General features: G+C 36.9%; 1 protein-coding gene across 1 annotated transcript; it reads right to left on the bottom strand.

Annotated features, from left to right (window-relative positions):
- Window positions 1-442: 442 nt before the first annotated feature.
- Window positions 443-14,464, bottom strand: LOC135651206 (uncharacterized). Its single transcript, XM_065171109.1, has 3 exons — window positions 14,100-14,464; window positions 2,670-2,738; window positions 443-1,321 (listed from the first exon to the last, which is right to left on the bottom strand). Exons 1-3 carry the CDS (start codon window positions 14,400-14,402, stop codon window positions 731-733), a joined length of 963 nt encoding a protein of 320 aa, XP_065027181.1. The 5' UTR covers window positions 14,403-14,464; the 3' UTR covers window positions 443-730.
- Window positions 14,465-26,009: the final 11,545 nt, after the last annotated feature.

Here is a 26,009-nt window from a genome sequence, read left to right on the forward strand (position 1 = left end):
TTCTGGTTTACTTCATTCTCTTATATCATAATCGCTATCATTCTCGCCTTTTGGTGAAGTTGACAAGCCTATTGATTTCGGTTGGCTGCCCATCCCATACTGTTTAACAAGCAAAGGCAGAACAACACTCCTAATTTACTATCTTGCAAACTTTAATGGGAAATAAAGGTACGTCTTTTGGCATGCGAACCGTCACCACAAGGTTCTTGATCTGTCCAAAATCCCATGGCATGCATGACCACCACATCATGTCTGGTCCAAATGATTGGAGTTCTCGTGGAAGGAGGCCATGGCATATGCGGAGCTGACAAAGCCAAAGATATCTTATCAACCAAACCACCTTCCTATGAGGGGTATCTCCTGCGTGCACACTCAAAGAGAATATATGATTCTTTAACAAAAACAAACAAATCCAGGAAAAACTTCTATACTGCAGCGGATCTAATCAAGAAATCACAATACTTAAAACTGATTCCTCCTCCAACATGATAAAGAGGACATGACCCTTCAATTGTGGTGAAGGACGGCGCCCTTACAAGATTGAAATCCAAAGCATCATTCATTTACCCCCTTTTTTTCCCCCTTACAAGGTCATATATTCTACAATCCCAAGCTTATATTTACAAGTAGCACGATGATTATCCATCCGGAGAACATATCGGAAGAATATATAAAGAGCATAATGACCAACGGAGACAGATGGAGTCAGGTCAACCCAATGGGAGCCGCCTCATTTTAGGTCAACCTGAAGCTTAATGGACATGTAAAGCAAGGCAAGCACTGCCCCTTGGGGAACGGGAGCCAATCTTGCAAGGTTTGCCCCTATCCACATTGCTACCACTACCACTGCAACAAGGTTGCTGTTGTTCTTGCCGCAGAGCCAACTAGTGAAGTGGATTAATATTGATAGCAGAATACCCCCACGACCTCCCATGAACCAAGCAATCACATAGCCCATCTTATATCCAGCATCCAACTGCTTGTCCAGCAATGCAATCAAACTACAAATCGTAAGTGATGCTCGGTATCCGATTATCTTCATCAAGAAAAGGGTGAAGAAGGTGAAGTTTAGCACTTCGCCGAAGGGACCTCTCTCATATTGGGAAGGTTCTTGATATGGCTCCCGATGATCATACCATGAATATGCCTTGTTCTGCCTCTCGTAACGCATACGCTGTTTCAATTCTGCCCATCTGTACATCCTTCTGCTTTCATCATGTCCAGAATTCTGGGTCGGGTTTCTCCTCCATGATCTCCCTGTAGCCCTAGGAAAACTCAGTGTCATGTCATATCGGGCCCTTGAGACTTCATCCGACAGCACCTAACATAAGAACAAGAATTTAAGATGTTTAATAACGTTTAGGGAAAAATATTCACTTGCAATAAAATTTTATAAAATCTAGAAAGCAAATTTGTAGCTGACATGCTATACCCTTCATCTAGGTCGCCACACGATAATCAACGGAATCCATAAAAAGCCAAAACCTATAAGAATGTAATGGAAGTCTCAAGACTAAGAACATGTTGACCATCCAAATTATGAAGGAATTGATTGACAAATTTAATTTTAACAACGATGGAAATAAGTACAGAATATTTAAATTGTGACAATAATCATCATCAGAAAATTTAATCCTGTCAGTGGCCAATCCAAATCAAATTTAATAAATCTACAAAATAGTATTCATCAAGTTTCAAGAAAAAAAATCCTCAAGGATAGGTATCAGTTCAACGGTTCCGATCAATCTACATCAACTAATTCAACACAAACTAATTATCAAAACTGAAATTAGAACTGGAAAGGAGTCTCAAATCAAAACAGCCCAATCCAAATTCGTTTAGGTTGTCACATCATCAAAACTTGATGAAGTCACTGCAAAAGCACTTTATAAGCCGAAATTTTCATTGCTAGAAGTATCGCACGGTCCTAGATCAAACTGAATCACAGTACACACTAGACTAGTTTTGGAAGAAGAAATTGCCTTAGAACCTAACTGCATGATTAGTGGAGTAGCCATGAACATATATGTGCCAGCTGCCAGGAATCCCTAATTATGTGAATGAAATTTGTATGTGGAAGAAGAAGCCTTTGGACTAACTAGTATCAATCAAATTACAATACTTGGAACGAATTTTCCAGGAACGTGTTGGGGAAGATAGTGTTCATCAAGGAAAAACATTATATTAATACCAAAAAAATAAATAGTTATTAGTGACAGAAAAGATCAAAGCAAAAATTTCTGTTCACTTGAGGAAAAACTATTAAGCTACAATACTAGCTGATTTTGATAGTCCAGCAAGGTCATCGTGCTTATAATTCAAGGTGATGTTCAGAACTTAGATATTTTGTTAAGGCATCCCATGCTACTAAAGGACGTTATACAAGGGGATAAGATGCATATAAACCCAGCATATTCATGCAATGGATATTTAACAACACCAGAAGAAGTACCAAGAATCTTGTGAGTTATAATGTGTCAAAATGAGAGAAAAAAAAAATCCAGAACAGGTAGCAACAATTAGCACAAACGACTACAGCCAAAAAATATGAACTTTGAAATTATATAAGACTGGAGAAACAAAGTTAAGCTGTTGGTCAGGAATCACACCACCCAACCCAACACTATGCATGCACCGTAGCAGATAGATGTTGAAGTGCAGATGATCACCTCATATGCATTGTGGATGCTCTTAAACACCTCATCAGCTTGCAAAGCCTTGCTAACATCAGGATGATACTGCAAAAACAAAAAAAGATCAAAATGTCAATGATAGGCTCATTTTCCAGTGACAATAGAACCATAGCAAGTTTCAAAAAGTGCTAACTGAAGTTAAAAAGAATCACAAGCCACAAAGGTCCTACAAATAATCACAATGTCTAATTTTCTACATGATGCATTTGATGTGATTTGAGAATCCTCAGAAATTGGGGATTTTACTGTGGACAAGAGAGTTGAGAGTGAGACAAAATTGAGGTTTGAGAGAACCTGCATGTACAAGTTATGGTTGTCTCTGCCTTATCTGGAATAAAGTGTTTACTCATTAACCAAAATAAGTGAATCTTCAGCAAATAAAAACTGTTTTGAATTATTTTTGGTGTTATGATAAATTTGACCACTGAATATTGCCACCCTCGATTAGTCCTGTCCATGCATACACTGCTGGTACCAACCTACTTTCGAAGCCAACTAGTTGAATAATTGTTAAACCTTAAACAGTTGAATTCTAGTGTCACAAAGTATTTGGCCTGATTTAAGGAACTTCTACTTAGGTGTGAAATAGAAGAGGACCAAATCATCACTGTCCAAAGATGTTAATGGGTTGAGGTTTGACATCCAACGGGAAGTCTCCCTTAGTTTTTCCGACACCATGGAGGAAGCAACTCAACAAGCCCTTAAGATTGAGAAGTATCCCCAACTCTATCCAACTTGTCAAGCGTCTTCTTAGTCTCTCGACAATAGAACTATTTCTCAATCCACCCTAAGTAGTGGCTCTATCAAGCTAAAAATCCCCACTACTAGCAACAGTCCTGGCCCAACCATGAATCGTTCAACTCGTTTAATCACTGATTCTCAAACTAGTTCATCTTCAATCCATTGTAACTATTGTCATAATAAGGGTCACATTACCTCTCGTTGTCCTCAATGTACCCTTACCTTAAAACAAGAACCAAATGATCAAATCGAGGAAGTAGACCAAGCAGTTGAACCTGAAGCCTACTCAGGTGATGAAAATGAACTAGAAATTGAAGATGCCCAAGTAAATGTTGTCCGCATTATTCTCTCTATTGCTAGTGATTCCAATAAATGGAATAAGACAAATATCTTCCAGACTTTTATCCAATGCAGGAAGAGAACTTGCAAATTGGTTATAGATGAGGGTAGCACAATGAACGTAGTTTCAAAGGTAGAGTCACATCCTACTCCATTTAAAGTAGCCTAGGTTAATAAAACTACTCTACTCGTGACCGAGAGATGCCTAGTACCAATAAAAATGGGTGATTACCAGGATGAGATTTACTATGACTTCCTACCAATAGACGTTGCCCACATTCTTTTAGGTTGATCTTGGTTGTTCGACCTTGATATTATCAATTATGAAAGAGAAAACACCTATGCCTTTTAATACAAAGACAAAAGCATCATCTCGCAACCTATAAAATCATTAGAAAAGGATAAATCAAGAACTCCCAAATCTCTTCAACAAGCCTCAACCACCAAGGGACTCCACTTTCTGGATCTTAAATCTTTTGAAATAGAGAGCCTAGATAACAAATTTTGTGTGGCCATCATTACTAAAGAAATTTCTAACCCTTGCACTATTCTTGACCTAACTCCTGAGATTAAATCCTTATTAGATGAATTTTCTAATGTCATACCCTCGAAATTATCTAGTGAGCTACCACCTTTACGAGAAATCCAATATGCTATTGACCTTGTCCTAGGATTGCAACTCCCTAATATCTTATATTATATATTAAATCCTAAGGAGAGTCGAGTTAAATAAGCAAGTTAAAGAACTTTCGGCTAAAGGCTTTGTCCGACACAGCCTTAATCCTTACATCGTCCCTACCTTGTTAACCCCTAAGAAAGTGAATCTTGGAGGATGTGTGTCGATAGCCAAGTGATCAACAAAATAACAATCAAATATCGCTACCTGATTCCTTGACTTGAGGATGTGCTAGACCTTCTTGCTGGATCTAGTTGGTTTTCAAAGCTTGACCTAAGAAGCGGATACCACCACATTCATATTAGACTTGGTGACGAATGGAAAACAACACTCAAAACTCAAGATGGCCTATACAAATGGCTAGTCATACCCTTTGATCTATCCAATGCCCCAAAGCACTTTCATGCACTTCATGAACTAAGCTTTACAACCCTACATAAGCAAATTTGTTGTAGTTTACTTTAACAACATCTTGATCTTTAGTAAGACCAAAGAAAATAATTTAGAACATCTTCGATAGGTTCTTACTACCCTTCAAGTTGCTAAGCTTTCTGTTAATCTGAAAAAGTGTTCGTTCATGCAAACCCATGACCTATTCCTAGGCTTCATCATTTCTATCCAAGGTGTTGTCACTGATCCAGAAAAGATCCGTGTCATTTTAGAATGGCCTGAGCCTAGAAGAACCCTTTCTGAGGTTCAAAGTTTCCATGGATTAATTTCTTTCTATAGGAGATTGATTAAAGGATTTAATTCTATCATAGCACCTATCACTGATTGCCTAAAGAGTTTTCTTGGATCTTAATCGCTACCAAAACCTTTGCTGACATCAAAACGAGAATGACCACCGCTTCTGTTTTTAGGAACATTGACTTTCGTAAACCCTTCAAGGTCACTTTTGATGTCTTTGGTATAAGCATAGGTGAAATTATAAGTTAAGAGAGTCAACCTATTGCCTTTATTTTAGTGAGAAACTCAATGATGCAAAATAACATTATTCTACCCACGATAAAGAATTTGATACAATTGTGCAATGTCTTAGGGATTAGCGATATTAACTTCTACTGCAAGAGTTTGTCTTGTTGTTTGACCTCCAAGCCTTAGGTACTTAAATGCCTAAAAGAAGTTAAATGCACGACATGCCAAGTGGGTTGAGTTTTTTAACAAATACTCTTTTGGCACTCAAAACAAAGCTATTGATGCCCTTAATCGAATTTCTACAATCCTATCTACCATGAGTGTCAAGGTTATAGGATTCGAATGATTAAAATAAGAGAATGTCCAGACTTTAGTCACATATATCAAGAAGTCCAAGATTGAAACCTCCGTAAACATATGGACTTCATTCATAGGGTTGATTACTTTTTTCAATCTACTAGATTGTGTGTTCCTCGATCCTCCTTTCGAGACTTCTTTATTTGGTAGTGGATTAGCAAGTCACTTAGGCCGAGTCAAAACCATTGCATTAGTCGAGGATAAATTGTACTAGCCGTCCTTAAAGCAAGATGTTGCTCAAGTTGTATTGCAGTGTTGCACTAGTCAAATTGTCAATACTCACAAACACTACTGGTCTATACACCCCATTGCTCATTCCACATTTACCACGACAAGATGTGAGTTTAGATTTTGTCCTTCGACTTCCCAAAGCCCATGGCCATGGCTCTATTCTAGTAATTGTTGATCGATTTTCAAGAATGGTTCACTTTATCCCATCTAACAAGACCAACGACGCCTCATACAATACTAAATTGTTCTTTCGAGAAGTGGTTGAATTACATGGCTTGCCCTCAACCATGGTGTCCGATAAGGAAGTGAAATTTGTTAGCTACTGTTGAAAAACTTTGTGAAAACTATTTGGTACAACATTGAAGTTCTCTTTAGCCTTTCACCCCTAGATAGATGGTCAAACTAAGGCTGTTAATCGTTCTTTTGAAAATCTTCTTAGATATTTAGTTGAGGAGAAACTAGGAAATTGAGACTTAATTTTACCCATGATAGAGTTTGCATACAATAACTCAGTCAATCACTTGATCGGATAAAGCCCATTTGAAGTTATCCTCCGTTATACTCCTCGCACACCCATTGACCTTACACCCATTCCACTTGACTATTGTGCTTCAGAACCAACCCACTTCTTCGCTCAATATATTCATGATTTACATGCTGAGATTCGATGTAGAATTACTCAAGTAATGAAAGTTACAAACTTGTTGCTAATGCACATCGTAGAAGTCAAGAGTTTCGAGTTGGCGATTATGTTCTGGTTTGCGTTCGCCTTGAGAGATTCCCTAAAAATTCATCCAAGAAGTTGTATGCCCGAGCCATTGATTCTTTCCCCATTATCCAAAAAATGAAATCTAATGCATATATGCTCAATTTGCCTTCTGACTTAAATATTAATCAAGTTTTCAATGTGGTGGATTAACTCCATATCATGGTACTTTTGAGCCTCCTTCTCTGTTTAGTAGTGTTCCTATAGGTGATAATCCTCCCAAAGCACCAATTCTCTTATAACACAATGATGACATAGAGGCTATTCTTGATTATTGTCTTGTTACGTCTGCTACTAGCAACACTCGACACTTTCTTGTCAAGTGACGTGATTGTCCAACTTCCGATGCCACTTAGATTACTTTAGAGAAATTTGGTGATCATGCACCAGACTTGGATCACTATCTCGCAGATCACTCTTCGGAGTCGAGTTCTTTTCCACAAGGGAAGAATAATGAAGAATCATCTAGCTTTACAAAGGATTTCAGAAAAGTTTATTGTAGGCAAAGAAATCAACAAAAAGTTTAGTTGGCCTAGAAATTCTAAGAGTCGTGTTGAAAATTAAAAAGTCTTTTGGTCTTTCTAGGGACTCCTTTTGTATTAAATGCACTCTTATACTAAGTGTACTCATTTACTTTTTAGGTACTGTAGAAGTCACATTTTGGATTTTTAAAAGGTATACTAATTCCCTAGGAGATTACTCTTGGGAATCATTGCTTCATTGATTACACCAGTGATTTCAATAGGCGCTCGGGCGAGGCGAGTCCCGAGCGCCTCGCTTCATGTCCAGGCGCCTCACTTCAAAGAGGCACCGCCTAGGCGCTCGCCCGAGCCTAGGCGTCGAGCGCTTTAGGCGAGTGCCTGGGTTAAACCAGGTGACCGAACCAGATTTTTAGGTCTGGTTGGTCTCCGGATCCTTAGTTGGTTCGATTTTTAGGTTTGATATCATGCTCCCTTTCGCGATTTCCCCGACTTCCCCAACCCTAACACTCGCGATTTTACCGTCGAGATTTCTTCTCCTCTATCGCTGCTTGTTGCTGACACTATCGCTGCTCGTCGCTATTGTCGCTACTCGCCGCTGCCACAATCGTTGCTCGCCGACTGCTCGCCGTTGCCGCAATCGCTGCTCGTCGCTGCTGTCGTCGCTCACTACCGCTGTCGTTGTCTCAGCAGCCTCGATCTTCTCACACTCTTCTCATTATATTGTTGACAGTATATTAACAGTATACTGCTAATTGTATACTAATAATAGTATTTTTATTTATTATATTATTAATATATTATTTTGATTTTAATACTATTAATTTTTATTTATTTAATAGTATATTTTTTATTTAAAAAATAAAAAATATACTATTATGATTTATTTATTTATTGTGATTTTGTACGTAATTTTCTTAATTTTATAGCATATTTTTATTTAAATAATTATATTTATTAATTATATTATATTTTTTATATTTTAGTACCTCATTTCACTCGGGCGAGCGCCTAGCGCCTCAGGCGTTTTTGGACCTTATTGCCTTTTGACGCCTAGCGCTTTTTAAATCACTGGATTATACTAAAGCTCCTAAACCCCTATAAAAAGTGGAGCTTGTTAACGGATGACTTACTTCAGATTTGAATAAAAAACATTGCATCTTTTCTAGTCTCCTACTCTCACTTTTCTCTTTCTTTCTCTTCTCCTTTCTTTCTCTCTACTTCCCTACTCTGTTCTACATCAGATATGTTAGCACAAGGATATGAGTTTAACCTTTTCCTTAGTTGTTGCTAGCAATTTCTGCTTCCCATGCTCATTTGGTTTGATATCATGTTAATGGTATTTATGTTGGAAATTCTCTCTTAGCTGTTAAAACTGGTTTGTAAAATATCATACTTTAAGGGGACTTTTAAGAGGGTTACAATATTTCTAGGTCAAGCAGTCAGTAAGGTGCTGTTATGTGCTAGTTTTACTTTATACAATGTCTAGTCTGTCTTAGTCTGTAGTGGTTGTTCTGCATTACTGTATACCACCCTGTATAGAACCAAGCTGCTAAGTACAGAAACATGCAGGTCCCATGAGATGGCTTGAGAGGCACCAACCTATACACATTCAGAATGATGGACCAAAATTTTGCTCGAATAGGTCTGACTGAGTATTTTATCAGTCTGAGGAGGAATCAGTATTGGGACCAAGCATAGCCAGAAATACCAGTCCATATAAGGCGTTTCACACAATATGATTACAAACAAGAGTACTGCCCAATTTTGACCTGTATGTCTAGGTTTATCAGGTGGTTAGCCTCTTGACTAGATCCAACCCACCCCTCCCACTCCCCCCCAATAGAAGACCCTTCCCCCTTTTCTTCATTTTAAACCCTTGTTCTCGCTCTCAAACTTCTTTTTTCTCATATTAACAAAATCAAGCTTCAACCTCAAGATATATAGGATGTTTTCTCCAAAGGTAAATTCCCCTAATTTCTTTTTTTGCTTAGTTTTACTTTTGGAAGCCCTGGCTGATGCTTTGTTTTGTGCTTTTCCATGATTTTGCTCATGATCTCATGGTTAGATCCATGTTTAATTTTCTACATCTAGATAACATATTTGTTTAAATCCTTGCATACTGACTACTAAACAAACTGTGTGAATACGTTACCATGTATGCTACGACTAAAATACATTTCTTAACTTATTGATCTAGTGTACACTCTCTAACATAACAACAATAGTAGTGATAGCGAATATAAAATCAGTTGGCCTCCATTTGCCACGTCAATGCCATATTAAGCCAACACCCTCTTGTCTACAAAGATCGAAGCCCAAAAGGCAGCTCGGGTCAGTTACCGAGTTGCCAAGCTACCTTCTCGGTGGAATATTCACGGAATATTCGCAGAAGACTAGAAGGCAGTACAAGTCGGTTATGAACCGACTCCCTTGCGGAATACTCGTAGAAATATTCCTAGAAGACTAGAAGGCAGTTCGGGTCGATTCCGAACTAGCTCTCTTGTGGAATATTCGTAGGAATATTCCCATAAGACCAGAAGGTAGTTTGGGTCAGTTACGAACCGACTTCCCTACGAAATATTCTAAGAATATTTCAAGAAGATCAAAAGGTAGTTCGGGACGATTATGAACTGCCTTCTCTACAGGATCTTCACAAGATATTCTCCCCTCTTGAGATTAGTATAAAAATACACCCTTAACTCCAGATTAGGGAGGGGTAAAAAAAGAAGAGAGTATGTGAAACTAAGTACTAACTTAAGCGTCGGAGGAACCGGCTCGGGAAACCCCTCCCGACCTTGATCTTCGTATAGGAACGAGGCTAGAGAAACCTCACTCTACCCCGAATGGCTCCTTGTATACGGATCAGGGCCACGTCGTATTGTCACAGATATCAACCACATTTTTCCCTAACATTTTGGTGCTAGAGGGAGGGCCCGATATCGCAAGGGCATTCGTGGGCCGACCCTATCTGTGAACATCTGGGTGAGGCACTACCTCCAACCCATGATACTTTCACTCAGACAGGATAGCAACCACACTTCTCCCACATAGATACATCCACCGCGCTACAAGTACCACTACAGTACTGGTGTTCGCTTAATGACCCTAGACCTTCATCTCCATGAGTCTCGACTGACCATCTTCTCATTCCTATCGAGGCATTCTTGAATTTCACCCAACAGATGCAAGCACTAGCCGACATAATACAGGCGGTCGCCTCGCTCCTACCTCGGTCAGACCAGCAAATGACACCACTATCACAACCACCGACAACAGTTCCTCAACCACCGATGTCAGTGTCCGCTGGGATCCTTCTGCCTGACGAACTGCCAGCCCCTCTCGAGCATCCACGACCTATCGAACTACCAGTTGAGAGAGCTCCCTACTCTCCAACCATAGAATTTGATAGGCTACCCCGCCACCGCTCTCTTCCGCTTAAGTCTGAGACCCACTCGATTGACTCAACGACTAACTCCTTGAAGATCCGACTCTACGAGAGTCACCCACCCTGTGGAGGAAGAGGCCGGGACCCCTTCCATCCTTAAGACTATCGGAAGACAACGTATGAACTTTGATCGACTGATGGTCAATAGACTGAGAGGAACTCGTATGAGAAGGTAGAGACATTCCAACCTGTGTTGCGAGACCAGGCATTGGATAATCGAAGTATGGGCTTACTTCTTTTAGAACCGAAGCCAAGAAGAAGGCTCCCGAGGTTAGGGCTCGAACCATGGAATGAGGCCCACCAAACCAAACAAATGAGGTTTATAAATGCAGGATGACTCCTCTCCTCCCAGGATTCATACAAATGTCCCTTCGGGATCACATCAAAGGGACATTGCTCTGCTGGTGAGATGCCAAAATAGGAAAAAATGTCCTATTGACTACTGGGATGCGAGAGAATCTCGAAAAATCCCCCTTTGCCGTTGGGGCACTAACCAAGGAGGATATGATGGAATCCCCCTCTCTCCTCTAGCATTAAAAGGGCAATCGAGACGCATGCCCTCTCTCTCTCCCTCTCTTTTCCCCTATAATTTTGTAAAACACCAATCGAGGAGGATATGAAAAGATACTCTTGATGCCATATATGGAATCTAGCCCATGACTACGTGGCCCCAATTAAGGCAAGTTGACCTTCCACACCCCCACGAAGTCACCTTCCACGACCAAGATAGAGCACGTTCTCGGGATTATTTCGATAAGGCGCATGAGTCGGGGCAAACCCAACCCGCAAAAGAAGAAATTCACTACGGTGGAAAAATGTGCCGGGAAGACACCTAAGGCGTGTGAGTTGAGCAAACCCGACCCACATAAGAAGAAATCCGCTACGACTAAAAAATAAGCTAGGAAGGTGCCTAAGGCACGTGAGTCGGGTAAGCCCAACACGTGTAAGAAGAAATCCGCTATAGCAAAAAAATGGACCAAGAAGGTGCATGTTGTTACCCAAGTACCGTCGACCATGAGTCGGCACGACTTGGTCATGTCCCAAAGGTGCGCGGTCACCTAAGGAACCCTCGTGGCAACCCCAAGGGTTGGTTGATGCAACACCGAGGTGTCTGAGGTGGCTCCGAGGTGGTTTCCGAGGATATAAGGTGGTTACGAGGTGGCTTCCGAGGGTCCATGGTGGTCGAGGTTGGGCCGAGGTGGATTTCAATCTCCTCGAAGGGATCCTGCATAGAGGTCAACGTCAGGGGAGTTTCTTGACCCGACCCTCCAATGCTTAAGTTAGCTCTTTTGGGGTTGTGTAGAATGTGAAGGGTTTTGGAGAGAGGTCTGACCCCTAGGCAGGCGTCGAGGGTCGGCTTTTATACCTGGACGGTCGATGGAACCATCTGTAACCATCGTAGCACCCTCCCTTTGGCATTTTATCCACAGAGGCGATAGGCCCAAATGGCCTCTTGCGGGCTATTGTCCACGTAGGCCGACTGAGGGGGAACAAGCCTCAGTGGCCATCCGAGGACCACTATCCACGGAGGCCAACAGGATCGGCCCGAATAGCCTCACGAGGACTGTTGTCCACGAGGGCCAATAGGCTGTTATTGCCCCGACGTCGCTGCCGAGTGGGGGAGTGATTTGGCCCTCATCCTCCACATCGACGTCTTGGTGGCGGTCGGCTGGCGGGCTGGTCTTGTTGTCAAAATATCCCCTATCAACGTTTAAGGTGCGTGAGTCAGGCAAATCTGACCTGCGTAAGAAGAAACCTGCTATGACGGAAAAACAGGACAAGAAGGCGCCCAAGGCGCATGAGTCAGGCAAACCCGACCTGCATAAGAATGAATTCGTTATGGCGAAAAAACGAGCCAAGAAGGTGCCCAAAACATGAGTTGGGCACACCCGACCCGCGTAAGAAGAAATCTGCTAGAACTGAAAAACGAGCTAGGAAGGCACCCAAGGTGCGAGTCGAGCACACCCAACCCGCGTAAGAAAAAATCTGCTACGGTAAAAAATCAAATTAGGAAGGCGCCCAAGACATGTGAGTGGGGAAAACTCGACCCACATAAGAAAAACTCTGCTACAACAAAAAATCGAACCAAGAAAAGTACATAAGATGCACAAGGTATGAAAACTCGACCCACGCATGATAAAATCTGCTATAGAGGTACAAGGAGAAAAAACATAAAGACCAAGAAGATGTGCTCCGAACCCTAGAAACTTTGAAGCATGCCTTCGGGGGGACAAATGATAATAATATAAAATTAGCTATCCACCATTCGCCACGTCAATGTCATATCAGGCCAACACCCTCCTGTCCACAAAGATCGAAGCCTAAAAGGCAGCTCAAGTCAGTTACTGAGTTGTCGAGCTGCCTCCTCGACAATATTTACGGATTATTCGTAGAAGACCAAATGGTAGTTCAAGTTGGTTACGAACCGACTTCCCTACAGAATATTCGTAGGAAATATTCTCAAAAGGCAGTTCGTGTCAGTTACGAACTGGCTCCCCTACGAAATATTAGTAGGAATATTTCCAGAAGACCAGAAGGTAGTTCGGGTTGGTTACGAACTGACAACCCTATGGAATATTCGTAGGAATATTTCAGGAAGATCAGAAGGAACTACCTTCTTCACAAGATTTTCACAAGATATTCTCCCCCTTTGAGGTTAGTATAAAAATACACCCTTAGGTCCAGATTAGAGAGGAGGAAAAAATAGGAGAGAAGGTGCAACTAAGTACTAACTTAAGCTTTAGAAGGACTAGCTCGGGAAACCCCTCCCGATCTCAATCTTTGTGCAGGAATAAGGCTGGAGAAACCCTGCTCTATCTCAGATGGCTCCTCGCATATGGATCAGAGCCACATCGTACTGACACAGACATTAACAATATTTTTCCCTAACAAGTAGTAATAATTTTAAATAAAAAAAGATTAAGTAAATAATAACAACAATAATACGACATAATGCTTTTCAAATAACTATATCATGTTCATGATTATTTGCCTCAAGTTATCACAATATATGCTCTTGTCAAATTCTGTACAAGAACGACCCTCAAAAAGTGATTCTTGAGCCATTTCATCACCACATGGTTTTAAAGTATTAGTTCTTTGAATAGGAATTTTACTCCAATAATATGTTTTAATAACCCTAACCAAAAGTAGGCAGCCACGAGAATGTCTTAATGTTGAAAGTTCGCTCCAAGAACATGTTTTAACAATTCTAATCACTAGTGGACAAGTCATAAAAGCGACGGATTCTTTCTCCTATTTGATCATCAAGCAGCAAGCTAAAATATATTATCCAGCTGCATCAGAAATGGGTGTCCAGGACAATCATTTTCGTTTTATAAATGAACGAGAGAATATAATTAATGATTAACAATGATGAGAAGGAAAAATAAGAATCAAGACATTTCCACGAGTTCTTTCAAGGGGAATCCATCGATGAGAAGAAATCGTGGACCTTTCTGGCGAGGAGACGGTAGGCCCGCTTAATCTCGGCGGCGGAGGCGCTCCGAGGGAGGCCAAGGACGGCATAGTGATCCTGTTCACTGCCGTTTCCCGCTCCCGGAGCGGCTGCCGCGGCCGCCACATGGCCGGTCCGTTCGGCCAGCCTCCGGCCGTGGTCGGAGGCCCATGCCCAAAGGCCCACGAAGGCGATCGGGCTTCGGGGAGCGAGGAAGACCCGCCCGCTGCCGCTTGCGCCAGCGGCTGAGGAGGAGGTGGCGGTGGTGCTCGGGCCCAGCGGCATGTAGGAGGAGGGCATGGTCGCGACTTCAGCAACCCACCCCGGCCTCCTCCGCCACTAGTACTCTTATAGATACTTGCGCATTATTTGAGGTATAGATCGTTAACTGGCCAACCATCTAACTAGGTTATGTCAGGTTTGACCGGATTGAATCGGATAAATCGAGTCAAAACTTGATTGAGTCAAATAAATTGCAAACATTTAACCAATATGTGGGTGAAGATATAGCTGGGATTAAACCAGTAAAAATGCAACAGAATAACAACTATTGTGAAATTAGGATTTCTTACATTTTTTTTTTGTACGTTGCAAACGTTAACAGCCAAATAAAAAAAAATGGCCTAAAATAGAAAATCCTCCACTAAAAGTTTAAACAAAAGGATTCATGTAAATAAATTATTGTATATATATATATGTATATATATATATATATATATATATATATATATATATATATATATATATATATATATATATATATATACATATACATATATATTTATATATATATTATATATGTATGTATATATATATATCTATGTATATATATGTATGTATATATACATATATATGTATGTATATATATATATATATACATACATATATATATATATATATATATAAATACATACATATATATATATATATATATATATATCTATATTTATATATGTATGTATGTATGTATGTATACATACATACATACATACATACATATTATTTATTTATTTATTTATTTATGTATGGAATTATATTCCACCCATACCCTACATATATGATTAAGGTAGGATATCATATTTTAATTTTATTATTACTATCGATATGATTATAGTGAAAAATAGGCAATCGAGAACATATATGAATAAAATTGATAGGGTTTCTATATACACAATGTTTGTGACACCTATACATAATTATAATATCTAACAAAAAAAAACTTAAACATAATATGTCCAAAATATATACACACAATACCCATAGGTCATCATCCAAATTTTCGCTAGCATGAGTTTGCATATGCTCACTTTCTTACCTAATCACTTAAGTATGGTACTAGTATCATTATATACGGATATATAATGAGTAATTATTCAATAAGTATATACCTTTATAGCTTTATTCAAGTGAGAATGTATATACAATATTGTAAAATTATCGTCATAAGATAATTAACAATAAACATCTTATCCTATGATTTCTTTAGCAACGTAATATCCCTCATTTATGAAATTTATATAAGGATCTATTTTGAATTATTTATAAGGATCTATTTGAAAATCGAATGACCTATATATAAATATAAAAAAATTAATGATTAAACTGTCAAGTTAAAAAAAATAGTGATTTTTATCCCATCGTCTCTCTACTTCCTCGTGCGCACCTTTGTTTCCTCACGAGGAAACAAAGGAGGTGTGGTGCATCGAGAAGAAGAAGAAGAAGAAGAAGAAGAAGAAGAAGAAGAAGAAGAAGAAGAAGAAGAAGAAGAAGAAGAAGAAGAAGAAGAGGAGGAGGAGGGAGAAGAGAGGGAAGAAGTAGAAGAAGAAGAAAGGAGGTTGTGGTTGCAAGAGAAGAAAAAGAGGAAGGAAGAAGAGAAGGGAAAGAAGGGGGTTATGGAACTGTGAAAAGAGAGGAATGAAGAAAAGAGGGAAAGAAGAAGGGGTTGTGGTTGCCGCTGTGGTTGAGGTTGTGGCAGCTATAGTTGGGAAAGAAGAAGAGAAAGGAAGAAGAGGCTATGATTGGGAGAAGAAGAAGGGGAAGGAAGAAGAGAAGAGAGAAAGGAAGTAGCACATGTTATGATCAAGTCGGCACTAACAGGGGGTGAATTAGTGTTTATGATAAAAATTTCGTCGATTCTGAAAACTTTAATAATTTTGAAAAGCTTGATTCAATTAAACCCGTATCGGAAATGATATCAAAAGTATGTTTCACTTAAAGTAAATGTAATAAGCAATTAAAATAGATAACAATAGTACTGAAGAGCAAAAGGAGAGTACACACCAAATTTATAGTAGTTCGGTCATCATGATCTACATCCACTTTCAATTTCTCCTCCATTGAGACCACCAGCGTCCACTAATGGTCTTCCTTTAATGGGCGAAAACCAACTACTCTTTCTCCTTTTTGCATGTTTATGAGACAACCTTTTATAAGCCTCACACTTCTCTTAGAATGATCACAAAGCTAAAGGAGGAGGAGGATACTTAGCATTTTTTAAAACACTTTTACAACCCAAAATCTCAAGAATTTCGTTCATACTTGCATGCTTTTTCATGCAAGAAAAAGTGAGGTATTTATAGACCTTAATGGCTTTAAAAATAGAGTCAAAAAATGTCTTATCCCCGATTTCTAGGGTACTGGCGGTACCACTACTTACAGATTGACACTGGATGGTATGATCGCCTGATAGAGCCTCGGAGATTGGGCTCTGACGGTACCACCGCTTGATAGGGAGATACCACCGCCTAGCAACATTAATTGCTAGTGGTATCACCACTCAAACCACCTAGGAGGCTGAGCCTCAAGCGGTTCCACTGCCCAGTCTAGGCAGTGCCACCGCCTGACGTGGCTCTAAGTGGCTGAATGGGCCATTCAACCGGCCTAATTCAGCCCTATTAAGAGCCCAGTTGGCCCCTAATTGAGTTAGTAGAATTTCTCCCAAAACTAACCCAAATTAAAGTCATAACTACGATAGTTAAGGCTAAAATAATTACGATACAAATAATCTAAGTTGTTTGGTACATCAATTGTTCAATCGAACTCTCGGTGAACTTCCGGCGAGCTTTCGGTGAACTCTCGACGAACTTCCGGCGAGCTTTCATTGTATCATCCGATCCTTCTGTGTATCCTCGAATTCATTTGGCTCGATGCCCAACCATTGACTCTAGCCCAATTTCAATTCTTCTTTAATCATTTTATCTTTCTCATGATCATAGTTAGTCCTGTATCACTTTTCTCAACACATGGAATAGATCATTAATTCACCAATTGATTTCATCGTCAAAATCTGAGATTCAACAGCATAGTGGGAGGGGCCTGCGGCTAAGGCTGTGGTTGGGAAAGAAGAAGGAGAGGAAGAAGAGCAGGGGAGGAAGAAGAGGTTGCGGCTAGGAGAATAAGAAGAGGAAGGAAGAAGAGGAGTGGAGGAAGGAAGGAAGCAGAGGAGGGGGCTACGACTACAACTGTAGGAGAGAGAGAAGGAGCAGAAGAAGAGGAGGGGGAGAGAGGATAGTAGGCAACTGCGACTCCAACATTCTACATGAGCTATAGTTGTAGAGGAAGAAAGAAGATAGGAAAACAGGGAGAAGAGGAGAAGGATGAAGAGTAGAAGAAGGATTTCGGCTTAAAATTTCTTTGGATCAAAATCTTTAGAAGGCAAGTGTTCTAATCTTTTTCTACTGTAATTCTTATCTTTGCTTTTGCCTTGAATATGAAAACCTTGAATAGTTCTAGCCCTGATATATCTCTTGTTTAGATGTAACATTAGAATATGAAAAAATTTTGAGATTATGACCTTTCTACATTTTCCTATCTATAACTTTCTGTACCCATCTCTAATTTGGGCAAAACTAAATTCAACCAAAAATAGACTCATGAATCTTTCTTTTGATACTAAGATTGACAAATTTGGAGTCTAATTGCCCACCCAAACTTCTGTTTCAGTTGACCCTATGGACTCTACGAAACAGGGGACTGAAATTTTTTACTTTTTGATCCTAAACTGTTTGTAACTCCCGGTTGGAGACTTTGATTTATGTAAAACTTACTTTGTTGGAAACTAGACACATAGAATTTTCTTTTCATACCTAGATAGAAGGATTTTGAGTTCAAATTCCTACCCACACTTTTGTTTCAATCAATACTATGGATTCTGCAAAACAGAGATTTTGTTCTCTAACCTTTGGTTACCAAATTATTTGTAACTCTCTGTTGGAAAGTTTGATTTGGATGAAACTTATTTTATTTGAAAGTAGATTAAAATATCTTTCAATGATACCTTTTTTGAGTAAATTGGAGCATAATTAATAGTTCGAATTATTTGTACAATATCCCTCATAGAATTTGCTATAATAAAACTTTCGTTAAATGTACCTATTCTAGTTTCATCTCTTTGGACATTGAATTTATCTAGCATTCTTGCTTCAATTAAGCTATATGTGATTTCTTATAATCCTTATATACTCTTGCTTTTATTTCCTTTCAAATTTGAATGCATTTGTGAAAGATTATGTTTGCCTCGTATTGACTCATAAAGGCACAAGTATGTTTCGTTCTTCCACATGTGCTTCCGATATGTATTGATTTTATTATTCACAATGTCCTTTTGTACTCTGATGTCTATGAGATAATGTGAACATTTGCCAGAAAATGGTAAATAGAGTTATGCTTAGAGCTCGTGATGCTCTGTCGGCCTCTTCTGACTTCACCCAAACGTGGGTGGATGGAGCTCCCAAACGTGGGACACTTTTATCTGGTGCTCATATAGAAATGGATGAACCATATTCTGTTTGTGAGCTCACTACACGTTCTATGTATTTGATATGATATCCAAAGTTTTGATTATGTGTTTCTATATGTGCTTTGGATAATAATTAAATGAATGCATTGTTAAATATGACATTTGAGCTTTTATTTCATATTTGTTCTTTTGATATACTCTGAAATATTTCATATGCCATTGATATGCTCCGAAACATTTCATATGCCATTGTTATGTTCTGAAATATTTCATATGCTGTTGATATACTCCAAAACATTTCATGCACCCTTGATATGCTCCGAAACGTTTCATATGCCATTGATATCCTTTGAAATATTCCATACACCATTGATATGCTCCGAAATATTTCATTTGCTATTGATATGCTCCAAAACATTTCATACGCCATTAATATGCCCTGAAACGTTTCATATACTATTGATATACTCCGAAACATTTCATACGCCATTGATATGTTCTGAAATATTTCATACACGACACACTTTGAAATATTTCATACCCTATGGACACACTCCGAAATATTTCATATGCCATTGATATGCTCTGAAATGTTTCATATGTTGTTGATATGCTCTAAAACATTTTATACGCCATTGCTATGCTCTGAAATATTTTATATGCCTTTGATATGCTCCGAAATATTTCATACACCATTGATATGCCCTAAAATGCTTTTTACATCATTGATATGCTCGAATTACTCTTTACTCCATTCGTTATGAATCAAATATGTTTCAATTGATATGACATTTGTGATTCTGTATTTAATGAGATGATATCTATGAATTCTTGTATCCCTGCCTTGCATTTTGATACATTGTTTGTTTGAAACTATCCTTTTTTGCCATGGATATGTTTGCCACTTGCTAAGCTTTGTAGCTCACTACGTTGTTATATAAAATTTTCAGGTTAGCTTATCGCTTGCTAAAATGTTAGAATTGGGCTGAGGTAGTGGAAAGCTATTCAGATTGTGAGCAAGTCTTCTTGGTTGATATATTATGGTTGTTGTATAGGTATATTTTAGATGTAATGAAATGTTGTCAATGAATTTGAATTGATGTATCATGTAAAAGCTTTAAAAGGCCTCTTACATTTGGAATTTTGGAATGTTATGTTTAGTTTACGATGATATGAATTCATGGTAAATGGTTGGAGTTTTGATTGTATAAATTCTTATGCTTGTGGATTTATAAATGTGGTTAATGTTTTGTTAAGTTGGCTTGGGTTTTCATAAATATAAATTAGAGTGATGTGATATATGATTATAAACTACACAGGTTCTATGGATGTGAATGATACTTGAATGTTTCTTACTGTCCTCAAAGGTTAGTTTGGATCCTGAATTGGATTGTTGATAAAATTTTAATATTAATCATTTAAGAAAGGGTCATACCTCTTGAATGTGATAATTCAGAGGGTGTGATAATAACCCTATAATATAGCATATGCAAAATAAAAAGGTAATATTTTATGTCAAAATAATTCAGAATGATTATATGTATATGTAGAAAACATAATAAATTCATAGAATCCTTTGCCTCATATCATAATATATATGTGTATTCGAACATCGAATGTCATTGTAATATATACATGCATTCCCACATCATACGTCATAATATATACATGCAATTCCACACTGTACATCATAATATATATGTGTATTCTCATACCATACGTCATAATACATATGTGCACTCCCACACTATGCATCATAGCATATATATCTACACTATATACATTGTAACATATCTGTGTGCTCTTACACCATACTTAATAGAAAACACATGCACTCTCATACAGTACATTATTATATATGCATGCATACAATATATTTTAATAATTATCTATAGATTTTTATGCTTACAAAATATATACATTCATATTAACTCATGACTAGCTCATGATAATCATATCATTTGAAATATGCTTTCCAAAATACATTATGCATACAATTATTTATACAACTACTATTTTATAGTGAATTAAACTTATACTTACATGATTAAACTAAAAAATAAAAATATTAAGGAAAGATCACATTCCTTAATGATCGAGCATGCTGGGGAGCAATACACCTATAAAATTAGAAGCACAGGGTTATGGGATGCCATAATTAAGAACCCTACCTCTTGAATTATCGTTTTATAATAATTCATTACAATAATCCAAAAAAATATTTAATAAAATCTCTCATAAAATAAATTATACTTTAGTTAAAAATTTATCTAGATTTTACTATCAAATTTTTAAATAATTTACTCTATAATTAAATGAACTAGATAGCATCAATTAAACTATCGCAGAATTCTGCAAAAAAAAATTTCTTTGCTATTCTAGTTGACCAAACAAACTTGAATTATCATAAAATTTTATAGAAACTAGGAGACATATAAAACTAAATACACACTAAATTTCAGCTTAAGATATAATCATTTGAGGCTAAATTACCCTCCTAATTCAACTACCAACACCTATTATGTTATACTGAAACTGGTTTAAAACTATTTGAACTTATAAACCTCATATTTTGGTGTATAAACGTGGTATTCATTAATTCTAAATTTGACATAACCCTAAAAGAATATTTTAAAATATATCAAAATTCTAGAGTCTAATTATATCCCTAAGAAGGTTAATATAGCTCGAATAGAACCCCTTATCAGAAAATAGAAGATTCTGAGTATCTCATATTGGGATAGTAATTGCTCTATGCAACGCTATCATATTAAGGTGATACTAGAGTTCTTAGAACCATAAGAGAATAATTCAAAATATATCAAAATATCTTAGATAAATTCAAAGTCTAGGTTACTCAAAAGTAGCTGAAAAGATCAGCTTATAATCTATAAAACTAAAACCCTATGTATAGCAAGGAGAAAACTATGTTTTTATTATCTCAATCTTCCTTAGAGCCAGGATTCCTTAGCCTCTATGAAAAAAACTAAGAGAATGGCTAGAGAAAAAGATATAGGATCATGGGTTATTAGGTTGGTAAAGATGATGAGGTTAAAGTTATAATAGAAGTGCTTAAGAGGTTGCCTTGAGGTCTAGGGTTCAATTGCACTAGGTCTTATTTTAAGTTTTTTTTTTTTTTACTAATATAATTCTAATATTGCATCAACTTCAATTGAATTTAATTTGGTTTAATAAAGATGATATTGTTTATCTAAGCTCATCCTTTAATCTCATTTACGTATCACAATATTTAGTATAACACTCTTTTTTAATTTGTATCTCTATTTAAATTTTTATTACTCTATCCATGACTAAGTATGTATCTCACTAGGTCTTATTTTAAAATTTTCTTTTATTTTTTTACTAATATAATTCTAATATTGTAGCAACTTCAATTGAATTTAATTTGATTTAATAAAGATGATATTTTTTTATCTAAGCTCATCCTTTAATCTCATTTACATATCTCAATATTTAGTATAACACTCTTTTTTAATTTGTATCTCTATTTAAATTTTTATTACTCTATCCATAACTAAGTAGGTTATGATCCTCTACAAACATAATATTTAAAACTCAAACTTTCTTAAGTTAATCATAGTCAAACTCGCTCAAGCATTGAGATTCACTTAAGGTTGATTAAAATTCAATCGTCACTTCTAGTCACTATATGCATACTTATTACCATAACTTAACCTCATATTTAAGTATGCTAGCACACTTTGGCTTATTGCGCTATGCTTAACATAAATATTAATACTTATATATGTTTGGCCAATATTCTGTAGGATACTGAGAATGATATTTTTGGAAAGCATATACTTCAATTTTAAAAGTCAGAAACATAAGCATGACATTTATCATATTTATGAAGCATAGACATCACAAATTATATTATGAAATGAGGGTAACACACATACACACATATATAATTTTACTTTTATTGATATGTTAGTTATAATTCAATGTGTGTGTGACTCGAGCACTACAACCCTCCCCTCTTAATAAAAATTTTATCCTCAAAATTCCTTACATTAATAGCTCTAGATATTTCTCATGCATCCCTTCTTCCCTTTCCCAAGTTGTTTTCTACATTGCCTGATTCCTTAGTAGTATTTTGACTAAAGTGATCTTTTTATTACGAAGTTCTTTATACTTTTTATTAAGAATCTATACAGCTGATTCGTTGTACATCAAATTTTCATTCAATTCTACTAGTTATTCTTCCAGGACATAAGAAGGATCTAACATGTACTTCCTTAATAATAATATATAGAATACATTATGTACCTTTGCTAATGTAGGGGGTAAGCCTAGTATATACGTCACATCACCAGTTTAGTCAAGAATTTCATATGGTCCTATAAATTAAGGACTCAATTTGTCTTTTTTCTCAAACCTCATAACTCCTTTCCTCAATGTCACCTTTAAGAAAATTTTATCGCATATTTTAAATTTCAAAGGACTTCTCCTATTATCGACATAGCATTTATATTTGCTTTATGCCGTCTTCATCTTTTAATAAATATTTTTTACTGTCTTTGTTGTTTCTCTCACTAAATCTAGCCTCAAATATTTTCTTTCACCCATCTCATCCCAATAAATAAGTTATCTATACTTTTTACTATATAGTATTTCAAATAGTGCCATCTTGACGATTACCTAGTAATAGTTATTGTAGGTAAACTCTATCAAAAGTAAATATTTACTCCATGACTCCTTAAAGTCCATGACACAAGCTCTTAGCATATCCTCTAATATCTGAATAATTCTTTTTGATTGATCATATATTTGAGAATGAAATGCAGTGCTAAAAGGTAACTTTATCCCTAATGCTTTATGTAGACTTCTATAAAATCCTCGCGTGAATCTAGAGTCTCTATTTGATATAATGGATACTGACATACGATGGAGTCTAATTATCTACTAGGTATATAATTGAGCATATTGATCCATGGAATAATTAGCATAAATAGGTAGAAGTGGGCTATCTTGGTCAATATATCTATAATGACTCAAATTTCACCATGTCCCTTACTAGTCTTAGGTAAACCCATGACAAAATCTATGTTGACCTTTTCCTATTTTCATTGAAATATTTGCAATGGTCTAAGGTTTTTGCAAGCCTCTGATGTTTAATTTTGATTTATTGACATGTGAGACACTTCTCAACAAATTGGATCACATCTCTCTTCATTCCTAGCCACCAATAGTGCTCTTTCAAATATTTGTATATCTTGGTTATTCTGGGTGCATTGAGTATAAAGATGAGTGTGCCTTTGTTAAGATTTCTTGTTTTATGTCAAGTTCCTTTGGTACACAATCTACCCCAAAATCTAATTACTCATTCATCAATATGAAAATCCTTTCTTCATAGATAGCATATTAAAATATCATCAATAAAAACTATTATAAATCTGTTTAGATACTCCCTAAATACCCTGTTCATTAAGTTTGTAAAGACGATTGGTGCATTTGTTAGATAAAATGGCATCACTAAAATTTCATAATGCCTATATTTGGTCCTAAAGGCAGACTTAGGAATATCCTCCTTCTTGATTTTCAATTGATGATACCTTGATCTCAAATCAATTTTGAATAATATTATTGCACCTTGCAATTGATTAAACAAGTCACAAATTCTAGAGAGTGGGTATTTATACAAGTCACAAATTCTACAGAGTGGGTATTTATTCTTAATTGTCACTTTATTCAACTTCTTGTCGTCTATTCACAATCACATTGTCCCATCTTTTTTTTACAAATAGGACTAGTGCTCCCTATGATGAAAAGCTAGGGCGAATGAATCCTTTTCTAAAGAGATCTTGCAATTGCATCTTTAACTCCTTAAGTTATATTAGAGCTATTCCATGAGATGCTTTGAAAATAGGTTTAGTGCTCAACATTAAGTCTATAATAAATTCAATCTCCATATCTGGTGGCAATCCATGGAGGTCCTTTGAAAACATCTAAAGGAATTTGCTCACAATTGACACATCCTCTAGCTTGAACTTCAGTTTCACCCGAGTAACAATCATATTTGTCAGATATCATGTGAATCCACTATTTAAAGGTCTCATTGCTTTCATTGCGGAGATAAAAGAGATTGGTGTCTTTTCCTTAGAACTAGCGAATAAAAACTCAATTGACCTTAGAGGTCGAAATACTGCCCTCTTCTTATTATAGCCAATGAGAGCATGATGTTTAGACAATTAGTCTATGCCTAGTATAATATCAAAATCTTATATGTTTAATATTATAAGATCTGTAATTCATTCTTTATCGACAATATGAATTAGATAAGATCTTAATCCTTGAGCTCAATACATTATATATTCTGATAGAACAGTTATACAATACATCACATGTAATGCCTTAGATGATTTGCCAAGTTTCTTCATACAGGCTAGTGATGCAAAAGAATGTGTGGTGTCGGAATCAATTAATGCATATAAAAAAATTTATAAATAAATATCTCACTTGAGATTACTGATGGGCTAGCTAGCCTTTGTTTTTTTCTTAGTCGTCTAAAAACTCTACCTAGTACTTTTTCTATTATGATAAGATTATTATATAGTTCCTTACTAAATGTCTTGACTTTTTATATAAAAAATATAGCATTTACTTTTAAGAAATTACCCCACATGATGCTTTCCACATTTAAGACAAGTGAATGTTTATGCTTGAGCGGGCTAAGAAGATTGGAATGTCTGACTTATTTTTTCTTATATAGGATATTTGGGTTGCCCCTATTGTTGTCTTTATAGGTATCATTTTCTTTTCCTATCCAGAATCTATTGTGGGGGCTTGTTGTTAAAAATAATATCATTCCTTGGCATATTTTGGCTGCAGTGCATTTGTTGGGCTTGAAAAATTCATTGCTTGGTATCCTTTGCCTCCTAGGCCTTTTCTGCTACCAAAGAATAGGGAATATCTAGGGTATTCATCATCATTTTCACATCCTGATAAATTTCTAGTCTGAATCCTTGTAGAAATTGATCTACCCTCAAGGCATTAGTGCTAATCATGTGGGGTGCAAATTAGAATAACTTCTCAAACTTTCTGATATAATCTATCACCAATTGTCCTTCTTGTTTAAGGTTAATAAATTCAGCCACTTTGGCTGATCGGTGGGTTACACCGAAATATATTTAGTAAAAATTTCCTTG

Source organism: Musa acuminata, chromosome BXJ1-4 (genome assembly GCF_036884655.1).
Source record: "Musa acuminata AAA Group cultivar baxijiao chromosome BXJ1-4, Cavendish_Baxijiao_AAA, whole genome shotgun sequence".
Lineage (NCBI taxonomy): Eukaryota > Viridiplantae > Streptophyta > Magnoliopsida > Zingiberales > Musaceae > Musa > Musa acuminata.